The 27,061-nt window shown below is 47.0% G+C and overlaps 1 protein-coding gene across 2 annotated transcripts in view; it reads right to left on the bottom strand.

The window, feature by feature from the left end:
* Positions 1-27,061, bottom strand: part of EWSR1 (EWS RNA binding protein 1) — a 376,243-nt gene that overhangs the window by 136,802 nt on the left and 212,380 nt on the right. For both annotated transcript variants that reach the window (XM_069214565.1, XM_069214566.1), the window contains exon 11: positions 4,105-4,220. In XM_069214565.1, the coding sequence (XP_069070666.1) occupies positions 4,105-4,220 (116 nt within the window). The remainder of the gene's footprint in view (positions 1-4,104; positions 4,221-27,061) is intronic.

Genomic DNA, 27,061 nt, shown 5'->3' with positions numbered 1-27,061 from the left:
TTCGGTCTCGGGAGCGTTTTTCTCGACCGAAACGCTCGACAGGCCTCTCACGTTTCTTCTTTGTGCTCGGGTGACAGGCACAAGTTACAGACCAAATGTTGGTCTGTATAGGGATATTTACTGTGGCATTTAGGACAGAATCGGAACAGGGTCTGTAAAGAAATGGCTCCCTGTTGCAGTTACCCCCCACTTTTTGCCTGATACTGATGCTGACTTGACTGAGAAGTGTGCTGGGACCCTGCTAACCAGGCCCCAGCACCAGTGTTCTTTCACCTAAAATGTACCATTGATCCCACAATTGGCACACCCTGGCATCCAGATAAGTCCCTTGTAACTGGTACCCCTGGTACCAAGGGCCCCGATGCCAGGGAAAGTCTCTAAGGGCTGCAGCATGTATTATGCCACCCTAGGGACCCCTCACTCAGCACAGACACACTGCTTACAAGCCTGTGTGTGCTAGTGAGAACAAAATGAGTAAGTCGACATGGCACTCCCCTCAGGGTGCCATGCCAGCCTCTCACTGCCTATGCAGTATAGGTAAGACACCCCTCTAGCAGGCCTTACAGCCCCAAGGCAGGGTGCACTATACCATAGGTGAGGGTACCAGTGCATGAGCACTGTACCCCTACAGTGTCTAAACAAAACCTTAGACATTGTAAGTGCAGGGTAGCCATAAGAGTATATGGTCTGGGAGTGTGTCAAACACGAACTCCACAGCACCATAATGGCTACACTGAAAACTGGGAAGTTTGGTATCAAACTTCTCAGCACAATAAATGCACACTGATGCCAGTGTACATTTTATTGCAAAATACACCCCAGAGGGCACCTTAGAGGTGCCCCCTGAAACTTAACCGACTGTCTGTGTAGGCTGACTAGTTCCAGCAGCCTGCCACACTAGAGACATGTTGCTGGCCCCATGGGGAGAGTGCCTTTGTCACTCTGAGGCCAGTAACAAAGCCTGCACTGGGTGGAGATGCTAACACCTCCCCCAGGCAGGAGCTGTAACACCTGGCGGTGAGCCTCAAAGGCTCACCCCTTTGTCACAGCCCAGCAGGGCACTCCAGCTTAGTGGAGTTGCCCGCCCCCTCCGGCCACGGCCCCCACTTTTGGCGGCAAGGCTGGAGGGAACAAAGAAAGCAACAAGGAGGAGTCACTGGCCAGTCAGGACAGCCCCTAAGGTGTCCTGAGCTGAGGTGACTCTGACTTTTAGAAATCCTCCATCTTGCAGATGGAGGATTCCCCCCAATAGGGTTAGGATTGTGACCCCCTCCCCTTGGGAGGAGGCACAAAGAGGGTGTACCCACCCTCAGGGCTAGTAGCCATTGGCTACTAACCCCCCAGACCTAAACACGCCCTTAAATTTAGTATTTAAGGGCTACCCTGAACCCTAGAAAATTAGATTCCTGCAACAAGAAGGACTGCCTAGCTGAAAACCCCTGCAGAGGAAGACCAGAAGACAACAACTGCCTTGGCTCCAGAAACTCACCGGCCTGTCTCCTGCCTTCCAAAGAACTCTGCTCCAGCGACGCCTTCCAAAGGGACCAGCAACCTCTGAATCCTCTGAGGACTGCCCTGCTTCGACGACGACAAGAAACTCCCGAGGACAGCGGACCTGCTCCAAAAAGACTGCAACTTTATCCAAAGGAGCAGCTTTAAAGAACCCTGCAATCTCCCCGCAAGAAGCGTGAGACTTGCAACACTGCACCCGGCGACCCCCGACTCGGCTGGTGGAGAACCAACACCTCAGGGAGGACCCCCGGACTACTCTACGACTGTGAGTACCAAAACCTGTCCCCCCTGAGCCCCCACAGCGCCGCCTGCAGAGGGAATCCCGAGGCTTCCCCTGACCGCGACTCTCTGAAACCTAAGTCCCGACGCCTGGAAAAGACCCTGCACCCGCAGCCCCCAGGACCTGAAGGACCGGACTTTCACTGCAGAAGTGACCCCCAGGAGTCCCTCTCCCTTGCCCAAGTGGAGGTTTCCCCGAGGAAGCCCCCCCTTGCCTGCCTGCAGCGCTGAAGAGATCCCTTGATCTCTCATTGACTTCCATTGCGAACCCGACGCTTGTTCTAACACTGCACCCGGCCGCTGAGGGTGAAATTTCTGTGTGGACTCGTGTCCCCCCCGGTGCCCTACAAAACCCCCCTGGTCTGCCCTCCGAAGACGCGGGTACTTACCTGCAAGCAGACCGGAACCGGGGCACCCCCTTCTCTCCATTCTAGCCTATGCGTTTTGGGCACCACTTCGAACTCTGCACCTGACCGGCCCTGAGCTGCTGGTGTGGTAATTTTGGGGTTGCTCTGAACCCCCAACGGTGGGCTACCGTGGACCAAGAACTGAATCCTGTAAGTGTCTTACTTACCTGGTAAAACTAACAAAAACTTACCTCCCCCAGGAACTGTGAAAATTGCACTAAGTGTCCACTTTTAAAGTAGCTATTTGTGAATAACTTGAAAAGTATACATGCAATTGAAATGATTCAAAGTTTCTAATGTACTTACCTGCAATACCGTTCAAACAAGATATTACATGTTAAAATTGAACCTGTGGTTCTTAAAATAAACTAAGAAAAGATATTTTTCTATAACAAAACCTATTGGCTGGATTTGTCTCTGAGTGTGTGTACCTCATTTATTGTCTATGTGTATGTACAACAAATGCTTAACACTACTCCTTGGATAAGCCTACTGCTCGACCACACTACCACAAAATAGAGCATTAGTATTATCTATTTTTACCACTATTTTACCTCTAAGGGGAACCCTTGGACTCTGTGCATGCTATTCCTTACTTTGAAATAGCACATACAGAGCCAACTTCCTACAGGGTCCGTTCCATCAGTCTCGATGTTGCACGCGGTCGGGCCGACCATGCCCCGACGGGGGATCGAAATTACCCCGAAGGGCTACCGGAGCTCTTCAAGATTCGGTGTCGATTCCAATCTAACCCGATACCGAACGAAACAATACCGACGAATTTTCCGTTGATTCTAACTTTCCAACCCGAAACACGGAGCGAAAAGGAACACGTCCGAACCCGATGGCGGAAAAAAAACAATCTAACATGGAGTCGACGCCCATGCGCAATGGAACCAAAGTAGGAGGAGTCCCTCGGTCTCGTGACTCGAAAAGACTTCTTCGAAGAAAAACAACTTGTAACACTCCGACCCAACACCAGACGGCGGACTATGCACAGCATGTGAATCTGCAGCTACACATGCCACCGAACATACTGTTTCTTTATGCAGCATACACCCAAATGGCAGTGATCGAAAAAACAAACTCAATTCCCTAGAGAGATGATGAAGCAAGGTTTGCGCACATCATGAGAATTTGGATCATCTCAAAAAAAGAAATACAAATAGGAAAACTGCAGGGGATGCAGCATAAAACCCCTAAAATACACAAGGATCCAAAACGTAAAGAAAGTCGAATATTTAAAAAAACTTTATAAAGAATTAGTTGTGTCAACACAAAGGAATCTTAAGATCATGCTGTAGGCAACACAAGCATATGGCATGCACAACTGACCTCTCTGCAGAAACCCAACGACTATTAGTAGTGAGAATTAGGGTCAGACTGGCTTAAAGGGCAATCAGACAGTGCCTGAAGGGCCAGTGCGACTGGTCAGAAATGAGGCCTGTTTTACAGTCTGCTGGGGAGGTTTTTACTGCCAGGTCCCTGGCTATTAAAGCAAACAAGGTCACCAGCAAGCTCAAATCCATGCACTCTTTCATACCTTGCAAATCATTTATACAGCTTATCTTTTCTTTAAACTCCCTCAATTTGGAAACATGAGGCACTTTTTTTTTTTTTTTTTTAAAGATATCGGATTCACTAATGGTGGGGGGGGGGGGGGGGGGGGGCTACACTCATTTTGGTGCCCGGGCCTATTTCTGTCCCAGTCTGACCCCAGCGGAAATATTGGATAAGACTTGATAAACTTAAAGAAACAGAGAAATAGCAAAAGTAGGGGAAATTAACATTGTGGAAGAAAAGCTCTAAAAAACAAACGTAAATAGGACATAGAAAGTGAATATCAGTGATTCTTAGCATGCACCACCAAGAAAGACTGAATCTGAGGCTACAATCATGCCCTTACCTTGACTGGTCCCGAATGTTTGAAGAACTCTGCCATTTCCTCTACAGTCACATTGTCAGGCAACCCCTGCACATAGATGGTAATGTTCTGTGATTCATCAGCCTCTGCAGGGGGTCCTAAGATAAAATGTAAATTTTGTGCAGAATAATCATTTACAAAGACAATTATGGGCTTTTGATTATTTCCATTTTTTATTTTATTTTTACAGCTACCACTTTCCAGAGTCAAAAAGATGCCACATTTTTACAACAGTTCACAATCTCCATGATACAACTGGCCTTTAAAGCAATAATTCCTTACACCTCCACCGGCCTCGCCGCCACGAAGTATAAAAACTGGCAAACAAGGGGAAGCGTATAGCTTTGATGAATGGAGAAGTGTAAAGAAATGGCTCCCTGTTACAGTTACCCCCCACTTTTTGCCTGATACTGATGCTGACTTGACTGAGAAGTGTGCTGGGACCCTGCTAACCAGGCACCAGCACCAGTGTTCTTTCACCTAAAATGTACCATTGTCTCCACAATTGGCACAACCCTGGCACCCAGGTAAGTCCCTTGTAACTGGTACCCCTGGTACCAAGGGCCCTGATGCCAGGGAAGGTCTCTAAGGGCTGCAGCATATCTTATGCCACCCTGGGGACCCCTCACTCAGCACAGACACTGCTTGCCAGCTTGTGTGTGCTAGTAAGGACAAAACGAGTAAGTCGAAATGGCACTCCCCTCAGGGTGCCATGTCAACCTCACACTGCCTGTGGCATAGGTAAGTCACCCCTCTAGCAGGCCTTACAGCCCTAAGGCAGGGTACACTATACCACAGGTGAGGGCATAGGTGCAAGAGCACTATGCCCCTACAGTGTCTAAACAAAACCTTAGACATTGTAAGTGCAGGGTAGCCATAAGAGTATATGGTCTGGGAGTCTGTCAAACACGAACTTCACAGCTCCATAATGGCTACACTGAATACTGGGAAGTTTAGTATCAAACTTCTCAGAATAATAAACCCACACTGATGCCAGTGTTGGATTTATTACAAAATGCACACAGAGGGCATCTTAGAGATGCCCCCTGTATTTTACCCAATTGTTCAGTGCAGGACTGACTGGTCTGTGCCAGCCTGCTGCTGAGACGAGTTTCTGACCCCAAGTGGTGAGGGCCTTTGTGCTCTCGGAGGACAGAAACAAAAGCCAGCTCTGGGTGGAGGTGCTTCACACCTCCCCCCTGCAGGAACTGTAACACCTAGCAGTGAGCCTCAAAGGTTCAGGCTTCGTGTTATAATGCCCCAGGGCACTCCAGCTAGTGGAGATGCCCGCCCCCTGGACACAGCCCCCACTTTTGGCGGCAAGTCCAGGAGAGATAATGAGAAAAACAAGGAGGAGTCACTGGCCAGTCAGGACAGCTCCTAAGGTGTCCTGAGCTGAGGTAACACTGACTTTTAGAAATCCTCCATCTTGCAGATGGAGGATTCCCCCAATAGGATTAGGGATGTGCCCCCCTCCCCTCAGGGAGGAGGCACAAAGAGGGTGTAGCCACCCTCAGGGCTAGTAGCCATTGGCTACTAACCCCAGAGATCTAAACACACCCCTAAATCGAGTATTTAGGGGCTCCCCAGAACCTAGGAACTCAGATTCCTGCAACCTAATAAGAAGAGGACTGCTAAGCTGAAAAACCCTGCAGAGAAGACGGCGACACCAACTGCTTTGGCCCCAGCTCTACCGGCCTGTCTCCCCCGCTTCTAAAGACACTGCTCCAGCGACGCTTTCCCCAGGGACGTGCGACCTCTGAATCCTCAGAGGACTGCCCTGCTCTAGAAGGACCAAGAACTCCCGAGGACAGCGGCCCTGTTCACCAAAGACTGCAACTTTGAAACAAAGGAGCAACTTTAAAACAACCTGCGTTTCCCGCCGGAAGCGTGAGACTTGCTACTCTGCACCCGACTCGACTTGTGGAGAACAAACACTTCAGGGAGGACTCCCCGGCGACTGCGAGACCGTGAGTAGCCAGAGTTGCCCCCCCCCCCCGAGCCCCCACAGCGACGCCTGCAGAGGGAATCCCGAGGCTCCCCCTGACCGCGACTGCCTGCTCCTCAGATCCCGACGCCTGGTAAAGACTTTGCACCTGCAGCCCCCAGGACCTGAAAGATCCAAACTCCAGTGCAGGAGTGACCTCCAGGAGGCCCTCTCCCTTGCCCAGGTGGTGGCTACCATGAGGAGCCCCCCCCCCCCCACCTTGCCTGCATCGCTGAAGAGACCCCTTGGTCTCCCATTGATTTCAATTACAAACCAGACGCGTGTTTGCACACTGCACCCGGCCGCCCCCGTGCTGCTGAGGGTGTACTCTGTGTGGACTTGTCCCCCCCCCCCCCGGTGCCCTACAAAACCCCCCTGGTCTGCCCTCCGAAGACGCGGGTACTTACCTGCTGGCAGACTGGAACCAGGGCACCCCCTTCTCCATTGAAGCCTATGCGTTTTGGGCACCACTTTAACCTCTGCACCTGACCGGCCCTGAGCTGCTGGTGTGGTAACTTTGGGGTTGCTCTGAACCCCCAACGGTGGGCTACCTTGGACCCAAACTTTAACCCCGTAGGTGGTTTACTTACCTGCAAAAACTAACAAACTCTTACTCCCCCTAGGAACTGTTGAAAATTGCACTGTCTAGTTTTAAAATAGCTATATGTGATTTATGTGAAAACTGTATATGCTATTTTGCTAATTCAAAGTGCCTAAAGTACCTACCTGCAATACCTTTCATTTGAAGTATTACATGTAAATCTTGAACCTGTGGTTCTTAAAATAAACTAAGAAAAGATTTTTCTATACAAAAACCTATTGGCATGGATTTGTCTGAGTGTGTGTTCCTCATTTATTGCCTGTGTGTATGTACAACAAATGCTTAACACTACTCCTTTGATAAGCCTACTGCTCGACCACACTACCACAAAATAGAGCATTAGTATTATCTCTTTTTGCCACTATCTTACCTCTAAGGGGAACCCTTGGACTCTGTGCATACTATTCCTTACTTTGAAATCGTGCATACAGAGCCAACTTCCTACAAGAAGGCTACACCACCTTATGATTTCCCATAACCCTGGAAACCGTGCTAGATAGGCAACTGTGTGGTCAACCATATGAATTACATTACAGTATGGTACAACCAAAATGTATTTCCAGGTTAACCTTCTTGTACCAATGCAAAGGGGATCAATTCAGCTGCTTGTATAGATATCTAGAAAGCCAGTACAGTGCTGACAATAGAATCAGGGGATTTGTGACCGAATACATATAGGGTTTTGTAGGGGCGCCTTTATTTCTCGTCAACCCTTGGAGTAACAATTCTGGACCCAACAGGCACTTTGAAAATGTCTGTGGCATGTCTGAGCATACCTTGTAGCACGGGCAGAAATTGACTTTCTTTATGGGTGGTGGTCAGTGTATCAAAGATAAAATCTTCCTCAGTTGGGTCAGAATGCAGTGTGTTATAGACTGACCCATATGAAAGGGAGTGACCACTTAAAGAAAGAAAGCCGCCCTGGTTCTCAGCACCACCGTGTCAGCATAAAAGGTTGTAAAACACAAACTAAGAGCCTGAAGCTCACTCACACACCTAGCTGACGTGATAGCCGTTAAGAAAACGGTCTTTAAAACTAAAAGCCTCAACGGGCAAGAATGCATAGGCTCAAACGGTGAACCCGTCAAAGTCAGAATCAAAATCAAATCCCACGGAGGCACTTGGGAAGAAGCTTGTTAATCAAACCTTTCAGGAATCCAATAACTATAGGGGATAAGGGGGTGTAGAACCTGTGACTGAAGGTCTGCCCTGTGAGGGACGGAGCAGAGGGCACAGTGAGTTGGAGAAGGTCTGTGTGCCACACCCTTCTTGGCCATACCGGGGCTAATAAAATAAAAATATATAATAAAAATAAAACCAGAGGAATCAAGGGTATTGTGCGGGAGGGGAGGGGGTGAGGATGAGGACGAGTAAAGCAACTGGTCACAGCAAGACATCTGAAACGCGTCCCACAACTCTCCCTGCACTGGATACTGGAGCTGCAGAACGACGGGGTGTGCGATCTTCTGAGTGGCAAACAGGTCTATCTGTGGAAAGCCACACATCCGGAAGATGTGAAGAACCAGGTCTGGATGGAACCGCCACTCGTGATCGGCCGAGAAATGCCGACAGTCTGTCCGCACATACGTTGAGTACCCCAGCCAGATGGTTTGCAATTATACAAATCCGATGGTCCTGCACCCAGGACCAGAGCCGCAGAGCCTCTCTGCAGAGAAAATAAGACCCTACTCCCCAACTTCAGATTGGGGATATGAAACATAAGCATCCAGCAAGTCAACAGACACCATCCAGTCTTCCTTGTTCAATGCCAGAGGTACCGGTGCTAGAGTCAGCATTTTGACTTTCTCCTGTTTGAGGAACCAATTTAAAATCCTCAGGTCCGGGACAGGCCTCAATCGACCATCCTTCTTGGGAATCAGGAAATATCTCGAATAGCATCCCTGACCCCTTTCCTACTCTGGAACAAACTCCACTGCATCCTTTAACAAAAGGACTTGCACCTCCTGCTGAAGCAACAGGAGATGATCTTCCATGGAAAACGAATGACAAGGAGGGATGGGAGGAGAAACTCCAGAAAAGGAAGGGCATAACCTTTCCCCACAATGTTCAACACCCAAGAGTCTGATGTGACTTACTTCCACTCGTGGAGAAAATGAAATAGCCTTCCCCCTATGGGAAAAGTACGATTCAAGATGGAGAGAAAACTAGAGCTGCTTTCCTTGTTGGGCTGCCCCAAAGGAAGATGATGAGACGGGAGGCTGCTGAGTGGCTTCTTGTGTTCTAAACCTCCCCCGCCCTCTATAACAGCTATAGAGAGGGTTGGCAGTCTGCTGCATGCTGGACTGTGGCCTTCCACTGAGAAGAGGACCCACTGCCACACCCCCTAAACCTCCGAAAAGACCTAAATGGTGTGGACGCTTAAGCCTAGAAACCCAAGGACCTTGCAGTAGCCCTGCTGTCTTTAAAATGCTCCAAAGCAGAGTCGGCTTTGGATCCAAACAACTTCGCCATCAAACGATGGTCCAACAAAGTTGTCTGGACATCCGTGGAAAAGCCAGAAGAACGAAGCCACGCATGCCTCCTGGTCGCCACAGAAGTGCCCATTGCCCTGGCAACTGAATCAGCCGTATCCAAACCCGACTGATGAGCTGGATACTCAAGCGGCAGCCAAGCAGGTTATCCAAACTGCCCCTGCACATCTGGAGGCACGCTTGGCACCACAGCTCTTGCAGTGTCCATCAGGGCATGAATATACCTCCCCAACACACAGGTAGCATTTACTGACTTCAAGGCCATACTGCACGAGGAGAAACCCTTCTTTCCTGTTTGCTCCATCCGCGTAGACTCTGTATCAGATGGAGTAGCAGGGAACGAACCAGGTGCAGATCGGGCAGAACAAGTTGCTTGCACTACCAAGCTCTCAGGTGTTGGATGCTGAGACAAAAACTGGATCCCCAGGGGCAACTCTGTACCTAGTCACAGTCCTGAAACCGCTGGAGTTGACAGGTTTCCTCCAAATGTCTAAAATGGGCTCAGTAAGGGCATCATTAAAAGGGAGTAGGGGATCCGCAGACGTAGAGGAAGGATGCAACAACTCAGTCAAGAAGTTAGTCTTCACCTCCGATGCTGGTAAAGTAAGTTCCAAGAATTCAGCAGCCTTTCTTATAACACTGTGATAAGATGCTGCCTCCTCTGAATTCACCAGGGGTAAAATATCCCACTCAAGGGATGTATCTAGGCCACTTGCAGAGCTCAGACCCTGAAATTCAACCATAGGCTCCGGAATCACTCGTTCCTCCAACAGCTGTTGCCAATACTCCTGCTCCTCCAAGAGCCTCAAGGCCCTCCTCCTTGACCTCAGTCTGGCCTCCAACCGTGGCATTGACAGAATTAGCTGATGGACGCTCTGGCGGAGGAGATGGTGGAGATACACTGTGTCCCGATCGGGATCCATCTCGCACCAGTATCAACTCCATCGGTGCTATTGGCAACATTTGGGGAGACGCCTTCATCTGGATTGAAGGGTACAAACGGGGCCTGTTTGTACAGCACCGAACACAGAGAAAGCTAGTGGACCCGTGGGACCAGCCGGTGCACCAGCAGGGGCCACAGCTCTATTGGAAATGTTAAACATAGCATTAAGGAACGCTGCTGGATCTGCTCTGGGTCGGGAAGGCAGGAAACCTCTGTTCATCCTGAGGCGATTGGGCCGAATCCAAAGCTTATGCCACTGGCTCCTGAGTTACAGGTATGTAACTTTTCCTTCTGCATCGTAGGAACTTCACTGACAAACTTAGAATAGAATGGCAAACCAATAGAGAACCTCCTGAAGCGGCTGTCAGTAATCATATACTATGAGTCTGCAAGTGAATGACTTGGGACCTAATACTTCAAAAACAAACTCATGTCTAAGAGGATAAAACAGACTATTTGAGAGTCCTTCTAGGAAATCTTTGACTCCAGAATCTTGATTAAAGCTTGTGGTGTTGGACTTTCTATAGGCAATGAGAGCTGCTAGATGAACTTTAATTGAGGAGAATCGAAGGCCTGATTTGGCTAGATGCAATAGATATGGTAAGATAATATTCTCCTGCACTGTAATGGAAGGAAAATGTCACTTACCCAGTGTACATCTGTTTGTGGCATTAGTCGCTGCAGATTCACATGCTGTGCATAGTTCGCCGTCTGGTGTTGGGTCGGAGTGTTACAAGTTGTTTTTGTTCGAATAAGTTTTTGAGTCACGAGACCGAGTGACTCCTCCTACTTTGGTTCCATTGCGCATGGGCGTCGACTCCATATTAGATTGTTTTCCCCGCAGAGGGTGAGGTAGGAGTTGTGTATGTTAGTAATAGTGCCCATGCAATGGAATGACTAAGTATGTACAAAATGAAGGTTAAAGTAATATATTTACAAATGTACAAGTGTTGAAGATTACTTCGAAACTGCTACAGGCTCCCGGGGAGGCGGGTGGGCGCATGTGAATCTGCAGCGACTAATGCCACGAACAGATGTACACTGGGTAAGTGACATTTTCCTTTCAGTGGCATGTGTAGCTGCAGATACACATGCTGTGCATAGATCAGTAAGCAGTTATCTCCCCAAAAGCGGTGGTTCAGCCTGTAGGAGTGGAAGTAGTTTGAAATAAAGTTCTTAGTACAGCTTGACCTACTGTGGCTTGTTGTGCAGATAACACTTCTACACAGTAGTGCTTAGTAAATGTGTGAGGCGTAGACCATGTTGCTGCCTTACATATTTCGTTCATTGGAATATTTCCTAGAAAGGCCATGGTAGCACCTTTCTTTCTGGTTGAGTGTGCCTTTGGTGTAATAGGCAGCTGTCTCTTTGCTTTAAGATAGCAGGTTTGGACGCACCTAACTATCCATCTAGCTATACCTTGTTTTGATATTGGATTTCCTGTATGAGGTTTTTGAAATGCAATACATAGTTGTTTTGTTTTCCTAATTAGTTTTGTTCTGTCAATATAGTACATTAGTGCTCTTTTGATGTCTAATGTATGTAGTGCTCTTTCAGCTATTGAGTCTGGCTGTGGAAAGAACACTGGCAATTCTACTGTTTGATTTAAGTGGAACGGTGAGATGACCTTTGGTAAGAATTTTGGGTTGGTTCTTAGAACTACCTTATTTTTGTGTATTTGAATAAATGGTTCTTGTATAGTAAATGCCTGAATTTCACTTACTCTTCTTAGAGATGTAATGGCAATGAGAAATGCAACTTTCCACGTTAAGTATTGCATTTCACAAGAATGCATGGGTTCGAAAGGTGGACCCATGAGCCTTGTCAAGACAATGTTGAGGTTCCATGAAGGAACAGGTGGTGTCCTTGGTGGTATTATTCTCTTTAGGCCCTCCATAAACGCTTTAATGACCGGTATTCTAAATAGGGAAGTTGAATGAGTAATCTGCAGGTAAGCAGATATTGCTGCAAGATGTATTTTTATGGAATTGAAAGCTAGATTTGATTTTTGTAGATGTAGTAAATATCCTACTACATCTTTTGGAGATGCATGCAATGGTTGGACTTGATTATTATGGCAGTAACAAACACATCTTTTCCATTTACTTGCATAGCAGTGTCTAGTGGATGGCCTTCTAGCTTGTTTTATGACCTCCATACATTCTTGTGTGAGGTTAAAGTGTCCAAATTCTAGGATTTCAGGAGCCAAATTGCTAGATTCAGCGATGCTGGGTTTGGATGCCTGATCTGTTGTTTGTGTTGTGTTAACAGATCTGGCTTGTTGGGTAGTTTGACATGAGGTACTACTGACAGGTCTAGTAGTGTGGTATACCAAGGTTGTCTTGCCCATGTTGGTGCTATTAGTATGAGTTTGAGTTTGTTTTGACTCAATCTGTTTACTAGATATGGAAGGAGAGGGAGAGGGGGAGGGGGAGGGGGAAAAGCGTACGCAAATATCCCTGACCAATTCATCCATAGAGCATTGCCTTGAGATTGCCGGTGTGGGTACCTGGATGCGAAGATTTGGCATTTTGCGTTTTCTTTTGTTGCAAATAGATCTATTTGAGGTGTTCCCCAAATTTGGAAGTAAGTGTTCAGGATTTGGGGGTGAATTTCCCATTCGTGGACCTGTCGGTGATCCCGAGAGAGATTGTCTGCTAGCTGGTTCTGGATCCCTGGAATAAACTGTGCTATTAGGCGAATGTGGTTGTGAATTGCCCAATGCCATATTTTTTGTGTGAGGAGACAACTGTGTCGAGGTTCCCCCCTGTTTGTTTAAATAATACATTCTTGTCAAAACAGACAACATGACGACAATGTATTTGTGGGTTATCATTGGTTGGAATGCTTTCAACGCTAGAAATACTGCTAACAATTCTAGGTGATTTATATGAAACTTTCTTTGATGTACGTCCCATTGGCCTTGGATGCTGTGTTGATTGAGGTGTGCTCCCCACCCTGTCATGGAAGCATCTGTTGTTATCACGTATTGTGGCACTGGGTCTTGGAAAGGCCGCCCTTTGTTTAAATTTGTACTGTTCCACCATAGAAGCGAGATGTATGTTTGGCGGTCTATCAACACCAGATCTAGAAGGTGACCCTGTGCATGTGACCATTGTGATGCTAGGCACTGTTGTAAGGGCCGCATGTGCAATCTTGCGTTTGGGACAATGGCTATGCATGAGGACATCATGCCTAGGAGTTTTAAGACCATCTTTGCGTGTATCTTTTGTGTTGGATACATAGCTTGTATCACCTTGTGAAAATTTTGAACCCTTTGTGGACTTGGAGTGGCTATCCCTTTTGTTGTGTTGATTGTCGCTCCTAAGTATTGCTGTGTTTGACACGGCAAAAGGTGTGACTTTGCATAGTTGATGGAGAAACCCAGTTTGAAAAGGGTTTGTATAACATAATCTGTGTGGTGTAAACACTTTGTTAGCGAGTTGGTTTTGATTAACCAATCGTCTAGGTACGGGAACACGTGTATTTGCTGCCTCCCGATATGTGCAGCTACTACTGCTAGACATTTTGTAAAGACTCTTGGTGCTGTCGTTATTCCGAACAGCAACACTTTGAATTGGTAATGTATTCCTTCGAATACAAACCTTAGGTATTTCCTGTGCGAGGGATGTATCGTTATATGGAAATACGCGTCTTTTAGATCTAACGTGGTCATGTAGTCTTGCTGTTTCAGTAGTGGTATTACGTCTTGTAACGTGACCATGTGAAAGTGGTCTGATTTGTTGTAGGTGTTTAGTGTTCTGAGATCCAATATTGGTCTCAGACTTTTGTCCTTTTTCGGTATTAGAAAGTACAGTGAGTAAACTCCTGTGTTCTTTTGTGTTTTTGGTACTAATTCTATTGCGTCTTTTTGCAGTAATGCTTGAACTTCTAGTCCTAGAAGGTCTATATGCTGTTTGGACATCTTGTGTTTTTTCGGTGGGACGTTTGGAGGGAGTTGGAGAAATTCTATACAATAACCATGTTGGATAATTGCTAAGACCCAAGTGTCTGTTGTTATCTCCTCCCAAGATTTGTAGAACGGTCTTAGTCTTCCCCCCACTGGTGTTGTGTGAAGGGGTTGAGTGACTTGTGAGTCACTGCTTGTTTTGAGGGGTTTTGGGCCCTTGAAATTTTCCCCGGTTTCTTGGGAATTGGCCCCCTCTGTATTGGCCCCGAAAGCCTCCCCTTTGATACTGTCCCTGGTAGGTAGACGGTGTTGTTTGTGAGGTGCTGGCTTGTGTGGCTTGACCTCGAAACCCTCCTCTGAAAGTAGTTTTGCGAAATGTGCCAAATGTGCCTCTGCCCTGCTGGGAATAGAGTGCGCCCATGGCTTTAGCTGTGTCAGTGTCTTTCTTTAATTTTTCAATTGCAGTGTCCACTTCTGGTCCAAAAAATTGTTAATTGAACGGCATATTGAGCACTGCCTGTTGTATCTCAGGTTTGAAGCCGGATGTGCGCAGTGATGCGTGTCTCCTTATCGTTACAGCAGTATTTATAGTTCTTGCAGCTGTATCTGCTGCATCCATAGAAGAACGGATTTGGTTGTAGGATATGTTTTGTCCCTCTTCAACCACTTGTTTTGCCCGTTTTTGGAATTCTTTGGGGAGGTGCTCGATGAGATGCTGCATCTCGTCCCAATGGGCTCTGTCATATCGCGCTAGGAGTGCCTGCGAGTTGGCGATGCGCCACTGATTTGCAGCTTGTACTGCAACCCTTTTCCCGGCTGCATCAAACTTTCGGCTCTCCTTGTCTGGAGGTGGTGCGTCGCCTGATGTGTGCGAGTTGGCTCTTTTACGAGCTGCTCCTACGACAACTGAATCTGGTGTCAGTTGTGATGTAATAAAAGCAGGGTCTGTGGGTGGTGCCTTGTATTTCTTCTCCACCCTTGGGGTTATTGCTCTGCTTTTAACTGGCTCCTTAAAGATTTGTTTAGCGTGCCTTAGCATTCCAGGGAGCATAGGAAGGCTTTGATAATTGCTATGGGTGGAGGACAGGGTGTTAAAAAGGAAGTCATCCTCGATAGGCTCTGAACGTAGCGAAACGTTATGAAACTCTGCTGCCCTAGCTACCACCTGAGCATACGCTGTACTGTCCTCAGGTGGTGAGGGCTTAGTGGGGTACGACTCAGGGCTATTGTCCGATACTGGGGCGTCAGAGATCCCATGCGTCCTGGTCATCTTGGCTCATGGTGGTATGAGCTGGTGATTGTGACGGAGTCTGTGCCAGTGATATAGGAGTTGCCGGTGGAGTTACCTTCTTCACCACTTTTGCTTGTGGTGTTTTTTCTTGTTGGTGGAATGAAAATGTCACTTACCCAGTGTACATCTGTTCGTGGCATCAGTCGCTGTAGATTCGCATGTTTTGCATAGCTCGCCATCTGGTGTTGGGCCGGAGTGTTACAAGTTGTTTTTCTTCGAAGAAGTCTTTCGAGTCACGGGACCGAGTGACTTCTCCTTTTGTCTCCATTGCGCATCGACTCCATCTTCGATTGTTTTTCCCCCGCAGAGGGTGAGGTAGGAGTTGAATTGTAGTAATAGTGCCCATGCAATGGAGTGACTAAGTATGTACTTATTTAAGGTTGAAATGATATATATACAAATAGTTGAAGGTAACTTCCGAACTGCTACAGGCTCCCGGGGAGGCGGGTGGGCACATGCGAATCTACAGCGACTGATGCCACGAACAGATGTACACTGGGTAAGTGACATTTTCAGTTTGATGGCATCTGTCGCTGTAGATACGCATGTTTTGCATAGACTAGTAAGCAGTTATCTCCCCAAAAGCGGTGGCTCAGCCTGTAGGAGTGGAAGTAGTCTGAAACAATGTTCTTAATACGGCTTGACCTACTGTGGCTTGTTGTGCGGATAACATGTCTACACAGTAGTGCTTGGTGAATGTGTGAGGCGTAGACCATGTGGCTGCCTTACATATTTCTTGCATTGGGATGTTTCCTAGAAAGGCCATGGTAGCACCTTTCTTTCTGGTTGAGTGTGCCCTTGGTGTAATGGGCAGCTGTCGTTTAGCTTTAAGGTAGCAGATTTGGATGCATTTAACTATCCATCTGGCTATACCTTGTTTTGATATTGGGTTTCCTGCATGAGGTTTTTGAAATGCAATAAATAGTTGTTTAGTCTTTCTGATGTTCTTTGTTCTGTCAATGTAATACATTAATGCTCTTTTGACATCTAATGTATGTAGTGCCCTCTCCGCTACGGTATCTGGCTGTGGAAAGAACACTGGAAGTTCCACTGTTTGATTTAGATGGAACGGTGAAATAACCTTTGGTAAAAATTTAGGATTAGTCCTTAGGACTACCTTATTCTTGTGTAGTTGTATAAAAGGTTCTTGTATTGTAAACGCCTGAATCTCGCTTACTCTTCTTAGGGAAGTAATGGCGATGAGAAATGCAACCTTCCAGGTTAGGAACTGTATTTCGCAGGAGTGCATGGGTTCAAAAGGTGTACCCATAAGTCTAGTTAGGACAACATTTGGGTTCCATGAAGGAACAGGTGGTGTTCTTGGTGGTATAATTCTCTTAAGGCCCTCCATGAAGGCTTTAATGACTGGTATCCTATATAGGGAAGTTGAATAGGTAGTCTGCAGGTATGCAGATATTGCTGCAAGGTGTATTTTAATGGAAGAGAAAGCCAGGTTAGATTTTTGTAAGTGAAGCAAGTAACCCACTACATGTTTTGGAGTCGTGTGTAATGGTTGGATTTGATCAATATGGCAGTAGCAAACAAACCTCTTCCATTTACTTGCATAGCAGTGCCTGGTGGATGGCCTTCTGGCTTGCTTTATGACTTCCATACATTCTTGGGTAAGTTGTAAGTGCCCGAATTCTAGGATTTCAGGAGCCAAATTGCTAGATTCAGCGATGCTGGATCTGGGTGTCTGATCTTTTGGTTGTGCTGTGTCAATAGATCTGGCCTGTTGGGCAATTTGATGTGGGGTACTACTGATAGGTCTAGCAGCGTTGTGTACCAGGGTTGCCTTGCCCAAGTTGGTGCTATTAATATGAGTTTGAGTTTGTTTTGACTGAGTTTGTTTACCAGATAAGGAAGGAGAGGGAGAGGAGGAAAAGCGTAAGCAAATATCCCTGACCAGTTCATCCATAGGGCATTGCCTTGGGACTGCTTGTGTGGGTATCTGGATGCGAAGTTTTGGCATTTTGCGTTCTCCTTCGTCGCAAACAAGTCTATTTGAGGTGTTCCCCAGAGTTTGAAATAGGTGTTCAGAATTTGGGGGTGAATTTCCCATTCGTGGACCTGTTGGTGATCGAGAGAGATTGTCTGCGAGTTGATTCTGAATCCCTGATATAAATTGTGCTATTAGGCGAATTTGGTTGTGAATTGCCCAACGCCAATTTTTTTGTGCTAGCAGGCTTAACTGCGTGGAGTGTGTCCCCTCTTGTTTGTTTAGATAATACATTGTTGTCATGTTGTCTGTTTTGACGAGAATGTATTTGTGAACTATTATTGGTTGGAAAGCTTTTAGTGCTTGAAAAACTGCTAGCAGTTCTAGGTGATTTATATGCAGTTTTGTTTGATGTACGTTCCATTGTCCTTGTATGCTGTGTTGATCGAGGTGTGCTCCCCACCCTGTCATGGAAGCATCTGTTATTACGTATTGTGGCACTGGGTCTTGGAAAGGCCGCCCTTTGTTTAAATTTATGTTGTTCCACCATAGAAGCGAGAGGTAAGTTTGGCGGTCTATTAACACCAGATCTAGAAGATGACCCTGTGCTTGTGACCACTGTGATGCTAGGCACTGTTGTAAGGGCCTCATGTGCAGTCTTGCGTTTGGGACAATGGCTATGCATGAAGACATCATGCCTAGGAGTTGTAATATCATCTTTGCTTGTATCTTTTGTGTTGGATACATGCGTTGTATGATGTTGAAATTTTGAATTCTTTGGGGACTTTGAGTGGCTACTCCTTTTGTTGAGTCTATTATGGCTCCTAGGTATTGTTGTACCTTGCACGGCAGAATGTTGGATTTCGTGAAGTTGACGGTGAACCCTAGTTTGAAGAGGGTTTGTATGATCTGATTTGTGTGGTTTGAGCACTCTATTAACGAATGGGCCTTGATTAGCCAGTCGTCTAGATATGGGAACACATGTATTTGCTGCCTTCTGATGTGTGCAGCGACTACTGCTAGACATTTGGTAAAGACTCTTGGTGCAGTTGTTAATCCGAAAGGCAATACCTTGAATTGGTAATGTATTCCTTTGAATACAAACCTTAGGTATTTCCTGTGCGATGGGTGTATTGGTATATGGAAATACGCGTCTTTGAGGTCTAAAGTTGTCATGTAGTCGTGTAGTTTTAGCAATGGTAACACTTCTTTTAGTGTGACCATGTGAAAGTGGTCTGATTTGATGAATGTGTTTACTATTCTGAGGTCTAGGATTGGTCTCAGCGTTTTGTCCTTCTTTGGTATCAGAAAGTACAGTGAGTAAACTCCTGTGTTTATTTGTGTGTTTGGTACTAATTCGATTGCATTCTTCTGCAATAGTGCCTGCACTTCTATCTCCAGGAGATTGGAATGATGTTTTGTCAAATTTTGTGCTTTTGGTGGTATGTTTGGAGGGAATTGTAGAAATTCTATGCAATAACCATGTTGGATAATTGCTAGAACCCAAGTGTCTGTAGTGATTTCCTCCCATGCTTTGTAATAATGACCTATTCTTCCCCCCACTGGTGTTGTGTGGAGGGGGTGAGTGACATGTGAGTCACTGCTTAGTAGTAGGGGTTTTGGGGCTTTGAAATTTTCCCCTATTCCTAGGGAATTGCCCTCCTCTATATTGTCCCCGAAAACCTCCTCTGTACTGTCCCTGGTAACTGGACGGTGTTGCCTGTGAGGTGCTGGCTTGTGTGCCCTGACCCCGAAACCCCCCTCTAAAGGGTGTTTTACAGAATGTGCTGTAATTCCCTCTGCTCTGCGGGGAGTAGAGTGCGCCCATGGCTTTAGCAGTGTCCGTGTCCTTTTTGAGTTTCTCAATCGCTGTGTCCACTTCTGGACCGAACAGTTCTTTTTCGTTAAAAGGCATATTGAGAACTGCTTGCTGAATCTCTGGTTTAAATCCAGACGTTCGTAGCCATGCATGCCTTCTGATAGTTACAGATGTATTAATTGTCCGTGCAGACGTATCTGCAGCGTCCATGGAGGAGCTTATTTGGTTGTTTGAAATGTTCTGTCCCTCCTCAACCACTTGTTTTGCCCTCTTTTGTAGGTCCTTGGGCAGATGTTCAATGAGATGTTGCATCTCATCCCAATGGGCTCTGTCATAGCGCGCAAGTAGTGCCTGAGAGTTAGCGATGCGCCACTGGTTTGCAGCTTGTGCTGCGACTCTTACCAGCTGCATCGAACTTGCGGCTTTCTTTATCTGGGGGTGGTGCATCTCCAGATGTGTGGGAGTTGGCCGTTTTCCTAGCTGCTCCTACAACGACAGAGTCTGGTGGCAGCTGTGTAGTGATGAAAACCGGGTCTGTAGGAGGCGCCTTATACTTTTTTTCCACTCTTGGTGTGATTGCCCTACTTTTGACCGGCTCCTTAAAGATTTCTTTTGCGTGCCGGAGCATACCAGGGAGCATAGGCAGGCTTTGGTAGGAGCTGTGGGTGGAGGAGAGGGTGTTGAATAAAAAGTCATCCTCGACCTGTTCTGAGTGGAGGCTTACATTGTGAAATTGTGCTGCTCTAGCCACCACTTGAGAATACGCAGTGCTGTCCTCTGGTGGAGATGGCTTCGTAGGGTATGCCTCTGGGCTGTTATCTGACACTGGGGCGTCGTATAAGTCCCATGCGTCCTGATCTTGGTCACCCTGGCTCATGGTGGTGTGAGCTGGGGAATGTGATGGAGTTTGTGCTGGCGAGACGTTAGTTACAGGTGGAGGAGAGGGTGGTGGAGTAACCTTTTTCGCCACCTTTGTTTGTGTTGTTTGTTCAGTTTGGAACTCCAATCTTCTCTTTCTTCTAATAGGGGGAAGGGTGCTTATTTTTCCTGTCCCCTCCTGTATGAAAATACGCTTTTGCGTATGGTCTACATCAGTTGATTGTAGCTGTTCCTCAAACCTATGCTTTCGCATTTGGGAGGTTAGCGATTGCTCTTCTGTATAAGAGCCTGAAACTGGGTCGGTTGCAGTTTGTTTTGGCACCGAAACCCTGTCTGCATCTTTTTTCGGCTCAGAGGTGACTTTTTTCTTTTTCGGGGTCGAAACCTCTCGGCGTCGATCTTCGTCGGTGCCGCTGTCTCGGCGTCGAGCCGTGTCTACACCGGTATCTCGGTGTCGATGCTTGTCTCCAGCACTTTCTCGGTCCCGAGAAGGCTGCGTGCCGGTGTCTCGACCGGAGTCGGACAATCTCGGCACTGTTTGGGCCTTTTTCGGTGCCGACGGTCGGTCACCGAATTTATGGGTCGAGCCATGGCCTGGTGGCAGTGGCGTCCCCTGGGCCTTGTAAATCTTCTTCCGAGTGGTTTTCGACGTCTTACTCACGGTTTGTGTATCGTCGAATCCTTCGGAGTCCGATTCGTGGATCGAAAAGGTTCCTTCCTCTTCTTGTTCCTCGAACTCTCGGTGGGCTGTCGGCGCGGACGCCATCTGAAGTCTTCTGGCTCGACGGTCTCGGAGTGTTTTTCGGGACCGGAACGCACGACAGGCCTCGCAGGTGTCTTCACTGTGCTCAGGTGACAGGCACAGGTTACAGACCAAGTGTTGGTCTGTATAGGGGTATTTATTGTGGCATTTGGGACAGAAGCGGAACGGGGTCCGTTCCATCGGCGTTCTTCTGCACGCGGTCGGGCCGACCAGGCCCTGACGGGGGATCGACAAACTACCCCGAAGGGCACCGGAGCTCTTCGATCTTTCGACGCGGTGTTGAATCTAACTACGCCGATCCCGAACGCAACAATACCGACGAAAATCTTCCGAAATTAGCTATCTTTCCGTTCCGAAACTCGGAGCGACAGGAACACGTCCGAACCCGATGGCGGAAAAAAAACAATCGAAGATGGAGTCGACGCCCATGCGCAATGGAGACAAAAGGAGGAGTCACTCGGTCCCGTGACTCGAAAGACTTCTTCGAAGAAAAACAACTTGTAACACTCCGGCCCAACACCAGATGGCGAGCTATGCAAAACATGCGTATCTACAGCGACAGATGCCATCGAACATCTAGTTTCCTTTTTCTTCTGACATAGGGGGGGAAGGGTGCTGATCTTCCCTGTACCACTTTGTATAAAGATCCGCTTTTGCGTGTGATTTACAGCGGTTTGTAATTCCTCCTCAAACCTGTGTTTTTGAAGTTGGGAGGACAGTGATTGTTCCTCTGAGTAGGAACTGGCTTTCGGTTCGGTTGCTGTGCGTTTTGGCACCGAAACTGTGTCTTTTGTTGTTTTCGGCTCCGAAGAGATTTTCCTCTTTTTCTGTGTCGTACCTTCTTGGCGTCGACCATCTTCGGTGCCGCTATCCCTGTGCCGAGCAACTTCGGTGCCGACCCTTTTCTGCGGCAGTATCTCGGTCCCGAGATTGCTGCGTGCCTGTGTCTCGACCTGAGTTGGACGATCTCGGCACCAGCTCGCCCTTTTTCGGTGCCGATGGGGGGTCACCTACTTTATGGGTTGAGCGATGTCCTGTCGGCAGTGGCGTCCCCTGGGCTTTGTCTGTTTTTCTGTGTGATGCTTGTTTCGACGTCTTACTCACGGTTTCTTCGACGTCGAATTCTTCGGAATCGGATTCGTGGATGGAGAATGTTTCTTCTTCTCCCTCTTCCTCGAACCGTTGTTGTCCTGTCGGCGTGGACGCCATCTGCAACCTTCTGGCTCTTCGGTCTCGGAGCGTTTTTCTCGACCGAAACGCTCGACAGGCCTCACACGTTTCTTCTTTGTGCTCGGGTGACAGGCACAAGTTACAGACCAAATGTTGGTCTGTATAGGGATATTTACTGTGGCATTTAGGACAGAATCGGAACGGGGTCCGTTCCATCAGTCTCTATGTTGCACGCGGTCGGGCCGACCAGGCCCCGACGGGGGATCGAAATTACCCCGAAGGGCTACCGGAGCTCTTCAAGATTCGGTGTTGATTCCAATCTAACCCGATACCGAACGAAACAATACCGACGAATTTTCCGTTGATTCTGACTAACTTTCCGACCCGAAACACGGAGCGAAAAGGAACATGTCCGAACCTGATGGCGGAAAAAAAAAAACAATCTAACATGGAGTCGACGCCCATGCGCAATGGAACCAAAGTAGGAGGAGTCCCTCGGTCTCGGGACTCGAAAAGACTTCTTCGAAGAAAAACAACTTGTAACACTCCGACCCAACACCAGACGGCGGACTATGCACAGCATGTGTATCTGCAGCTACACATGCCACCGAACTTATAGTTTCTATCTCGACACAAAAGCAGAAGCGTGGCCATTTAAACCTATAGCATGCTCTTGTGGATGAGCGTTTGGCTTCTTTTAAAATGTTTATGCAATCTGAAGGGAGATTCAGATGTCCGTACTGGGTGATCTCAGGAGCCATGCTGCCAAAATCAATGATTGGATCATTGGATATAGAATCTTACCCTGGTGTTATGTGAGGAGATCTGGTCTGAGTGATAGACATTAGCTATGGATAACTGAAGATCTGTGTGCCACCACTGTCTCAGCTAATGAGGAGCTATCAGAATAATTGTTATTTAAGATGTGATTAGTTTTGGATTACTTTCGGACTCAGATGAATTGGTGGAAAAGCATACACAACTGGAGATGACCAGTTTATCAACACTGCACTGCTCAGACTTTGGTTGCATAGCCCTGGATGCTTAGTATCGATATTTTTTGTTTTGAGCAGTGGCAAGCAAGTCTGTTGGTGAATCCCAGTCTTTTAAGATGTTTTCTACCACCTCCTTGTTGAGGACTCGTATGTAATTTCCATCGTGGTGATGGCTGAGAAAATCTGCTTCTAACTTTTATACTCCTGATATGTAAAAGGCTGTGATGGAAAGTCCTCTTGCCACAGCCCAGCGTCACATTCTTGGAGCTTGAAGGGAAAGTTGTCTTGACCTTGTTCCAGCTTGTTTGTTTATATAAACACTGTAGTGGTGCTGTCTGGATCAGAAAACCTTGATTCGAAAGTTCGAAGGATGGCTTTGAGAGCTGATGAACAGCTTTTAGTTACAACAAATTGATACAATACTCTTTTATAGACCAGAGCCCTTGAATCGTCAGAAGTTTCATATGAGCGCCCCAGCCCCTCAAGGAGGCATCTGTGACAACCACTTGACTTGGTATTGGTTTCTGGACGGGAATGCCTGCTAGGAGATTGCACAAGTTGGTCCACTATTTGAGACTGATGAGCATTGGTAATCGGAATAATCCGACCTTCCCCGAGACCTGGTTCTGGCGACCACTGATTTTCCAGGCACGTTTGGAGGGGTCTCATATGCAGGCCTGAGTTTGGGACTATGGAAGTGCATGATGCGATTGACCCCAGCAGACACGTTAATTGTCTTACAAATGGTTTGGTCTGAATTAGATGTGCACACTGTTTGTATAGATAACCCACTCTCTTCCGAAAGAAACACTTTCTTACTGAGGGTCTAACGTTGCTCCCAGAATAGTAAGACACTGGGGTTGATTCGGACTTCTCTGTATTGACTTGCAGACTGAGTGATGCCGGGAGAGATTGTGTTGTGGCGTATGCTTGCTTTGTGTACAGTCTGCCCTTATCAGCCAGTTGTCCAGGTATGGATTATGTACAAAAACACTTAGTTGTGCAGCTACTACTGCCTTGCATTTGGAAAAGGTTTGAGGAGCAGACTTTAGGCCAAAAGGAAGTATTGTGTGCTTAGAATGAGAACCTACTACAAACCATAGGAATTGTCAGAGATATGGGAGTATTGGAATGTGAAAATGAGTCTTGAAAGTCTACTGCACAAAGTTAAGCGTTATTCCGTTTATAAGGGAATATTTTATGGAGAGACCATTCTGAAATTTTCCTTTGTTATAAATTTGTTGAGCAATTTGACATCTAGTATAGGCTGAAATTGATTGGGTCTTTTGAACTAGAAAATATCTTGAGTATACCTCTAAATTCATTGAATGTTGAGGAACTCTATTGCCTTCTGCAATAAAAGAGGTGCGTCATGTTTGAGTATGTCCAATTGGGTTGTAGTGACTTGCTGTGAAGGGACTGGTGGGGTATTTATAAAGCAAAGAGCATAGACATGCTGCACGATGCTTAGTACCCATTTGTCTGTTACCTTTCTCTACTTTTCTGGGCAAAATTGCACAACTCCCCACACCACAGGAGTGGGTAACAGTGGAGGCGGTCTAGTACCCGTTTTGGAATGATCTTGGAGTTTGCCCTTGTTGCTGGTATTGGAAAGGCCATCTAGGGGTTTGAAACTTTGATAGTAGGCACACTTGTATCTGATTTAAGTTTCTTATAAATCTTTTTGTTCCTCTACACCAACAGCCTTCTCCCTCAGTCTTCAAGCAGAGCATTTCCTCCTCTGTGTTTATTAAATATGGAGGATCCAGAGAACAGTAAGTTAGCAATTTTTAATTGTCCATCAGGTTTCAATGATGATAGTCTTAGCCAAGATGTGCGTCTAAGCAAAATTCCATGAGTGCGCTGTGACGGATAATTCTACTGAAGCGACCGCAGCGCTAATGGATGGATTGGATATTAGAGAGCCCTCTTTAATCATCTCTAGATGATCTTGTTGACTGTTGGTGGGTAGATCGTCCATGAATGATTTCATACCTTCCCAAGTTTCTCAATGGTTTCTGCCTAATAAGGCTGCAGAATTAGCACTGCGTAGGTGAGTGGCAGCTGTGCCACACACTTTCTTCCCAATTGCATCCATCCTTTTGCTCGTTGGTCCGGTGGGGCTGTTTCTGAGCAGATGCATGCCTCCTCCTTACTGCGGTCACAATAGCTGAACCCGATTTTCGATCCGATTTGAGAAGTCTGTATCCTGTTGCAAAGGTCTATTTTTTTTTTTTTTTTAAGTAGCCTTGGAGTTGCCAGCATTAGTAGAAGTCTAGTAGAAGCCCTGGATTGTAGCGTCTCCAATATGACCGACACAGATGGCTGGAGAGGTGTTCATCTGCATATTTAATTCAGAGGTTAGAGCATCTTGGAATGTTAAAATGTCATCCACGGGTGAAACTCTAGATGGAGACTGTGCTAGAGAAGTAGGGGTATATGAGGTGGTAGTAGAATCCGGTGACCTGAACCTTGAGGATGACGTCCTTGTCCTAGGTGATACCGATTTTGGAGATGCCATGTTTACTGGTGATGGAGCCTTCCATTTTTCAATTGGGGACAGAGAGGTTGCTCTGGTACATGGCCTCACTGTGGACAGATTTAGTGGTTGTAAATAAACCTGCAGAGGGTTATCAGGTGGTATTAAGGGACGTACTGGTGGTAGGCTTAAGTCTTGTTCAGGTGATGGAAGGTCTTAAAGTTTCGACGAGCCTGACCAGTGAGTTGAGGAAGAAATTTCCATATGAAAATCTCTTGACATCGATAAAGGTGTCATAGAAGTCATACGATGTCTTTTAGATGAAAATAGGTGGCATACGTCTTCGACATCAAACAGGTATCAGGCATAGATGTGGAGTGTTCTGACTGACGTTTAATGGTGAGATTTAGAACACCTACTGTAGTGCCATCGAGGGTGTGACAGTGGCGGCATGGAGGTTCTTGGCATTGCGTGGCGTCAAACGGTGACTGTTGCTGTCCCGTCAACTCTTAGCTGTGTCTGGAAGGCAAACAGGATTGTGCCAAGCTGTAGGAAGTTGGCTCTGTATGTGCTATTTCAAAGTAAGGAATAGCATGCACAGAGTCCAAGGGTTCCCCTTAGAGGTAAAATAGTGGTAAAAATAGATAATACTAATGCTCTATTTTGTGGTAGTGTGGTCGAGCAGTAGGCTTATCCAAGGAGTAGTGTTAAGCATTTGTTGTACATACACATAGACAATAAATGAGGTACACACACTCCGAGACAAATCCAGCCAATAGGTTTTGTTATAGAAAAATATCTTTTCTTAGTTTATTTTAAGAACCACAGGTTCAAATTTAACATGTAATATCTTGTTTGAAAGGTATTGCAGGTAAGTACATTAGGAACTTTGAATCATTTCAATTGCATGTATACTTTTCAAGTTATTCACAAATAGCTATTTTAAAAGTGGACACTTAGTGCAATTTTCACAGTTCCTGGGAGAGGTAAGTTTTTGTTAGTTTTACCAGGTAAGTAAGACACTTACAGGGTTCAGTTCTTGGTCCAAGGTAGCCCACCGTTGGGGGTTCAGAGCAACCCCAAAGTTACCACACCAGCAGCTCAGGGCCGGTCAGTTGCAGAGTTCAAAGTGGTGCCCAAAACGCATAGGCTTCAATGGAGAGAAGGGGGTGCCCCGGTTCCAGTCTGCCAGCAGGTAAGTACCCGCGTCTTCGGAGGGCAGACCAGGGGGGTTTTGTAGGGCACCGGGGGGGACACAAGCCCACACAGAAATTTCACCCTCAGCGGCACAGGGGCGGCCGGGTGCAGTGTTAGAACAAGCGTCGGGTTCGCAATGGAAGTCAATGAGAGATCAAGGGATCTCTTCAGCGCTGCAGGCAGGCAAGGGGGGGCTTCCTCGGGGAAACCTCCACTTGGGCAAGGGAGAGGGACTCCTGGGGGTCACTTCTGCAGTGAAAGTCCGGTCCTTCAGGTCCTGCAGGGTCTTTTCCAGGCGTCGGGACTTAGGTTTCAGAGAGTTGCGGTCAGGGGAAGCCTCGGGATTCCCTCTGCAGGCGGCGCTGTGGGGGCTCAGGGGGGACAGGTTTTGGTACTCAGTCGTAGAGTAGTTCGGGGGTCCTCCCTGAGGTGTTGGTTCTCCACCAACCGAGTCGGGGTCGCCGGGTGCAGTGG

This window comes from Pleurodeles waltl, chromosome 11 (assembly GCF_031143425.1).
Source record: "Pleurodeles waltl isolate 20211129_DDA chromosome 11, aPleWal1.hap1.20221129, whole genome shotgun sequence".
NCBI lineage: Eukaryota > Metazoa > Chordata > Amphibia > Caudata > Salamandridae > Pleurodeles > Pleurodeles waltl.
Note: the sequence above shows the minus strand (reverse complement) of the source record. Positions and strands in the feature narration are given on the sequence as shown.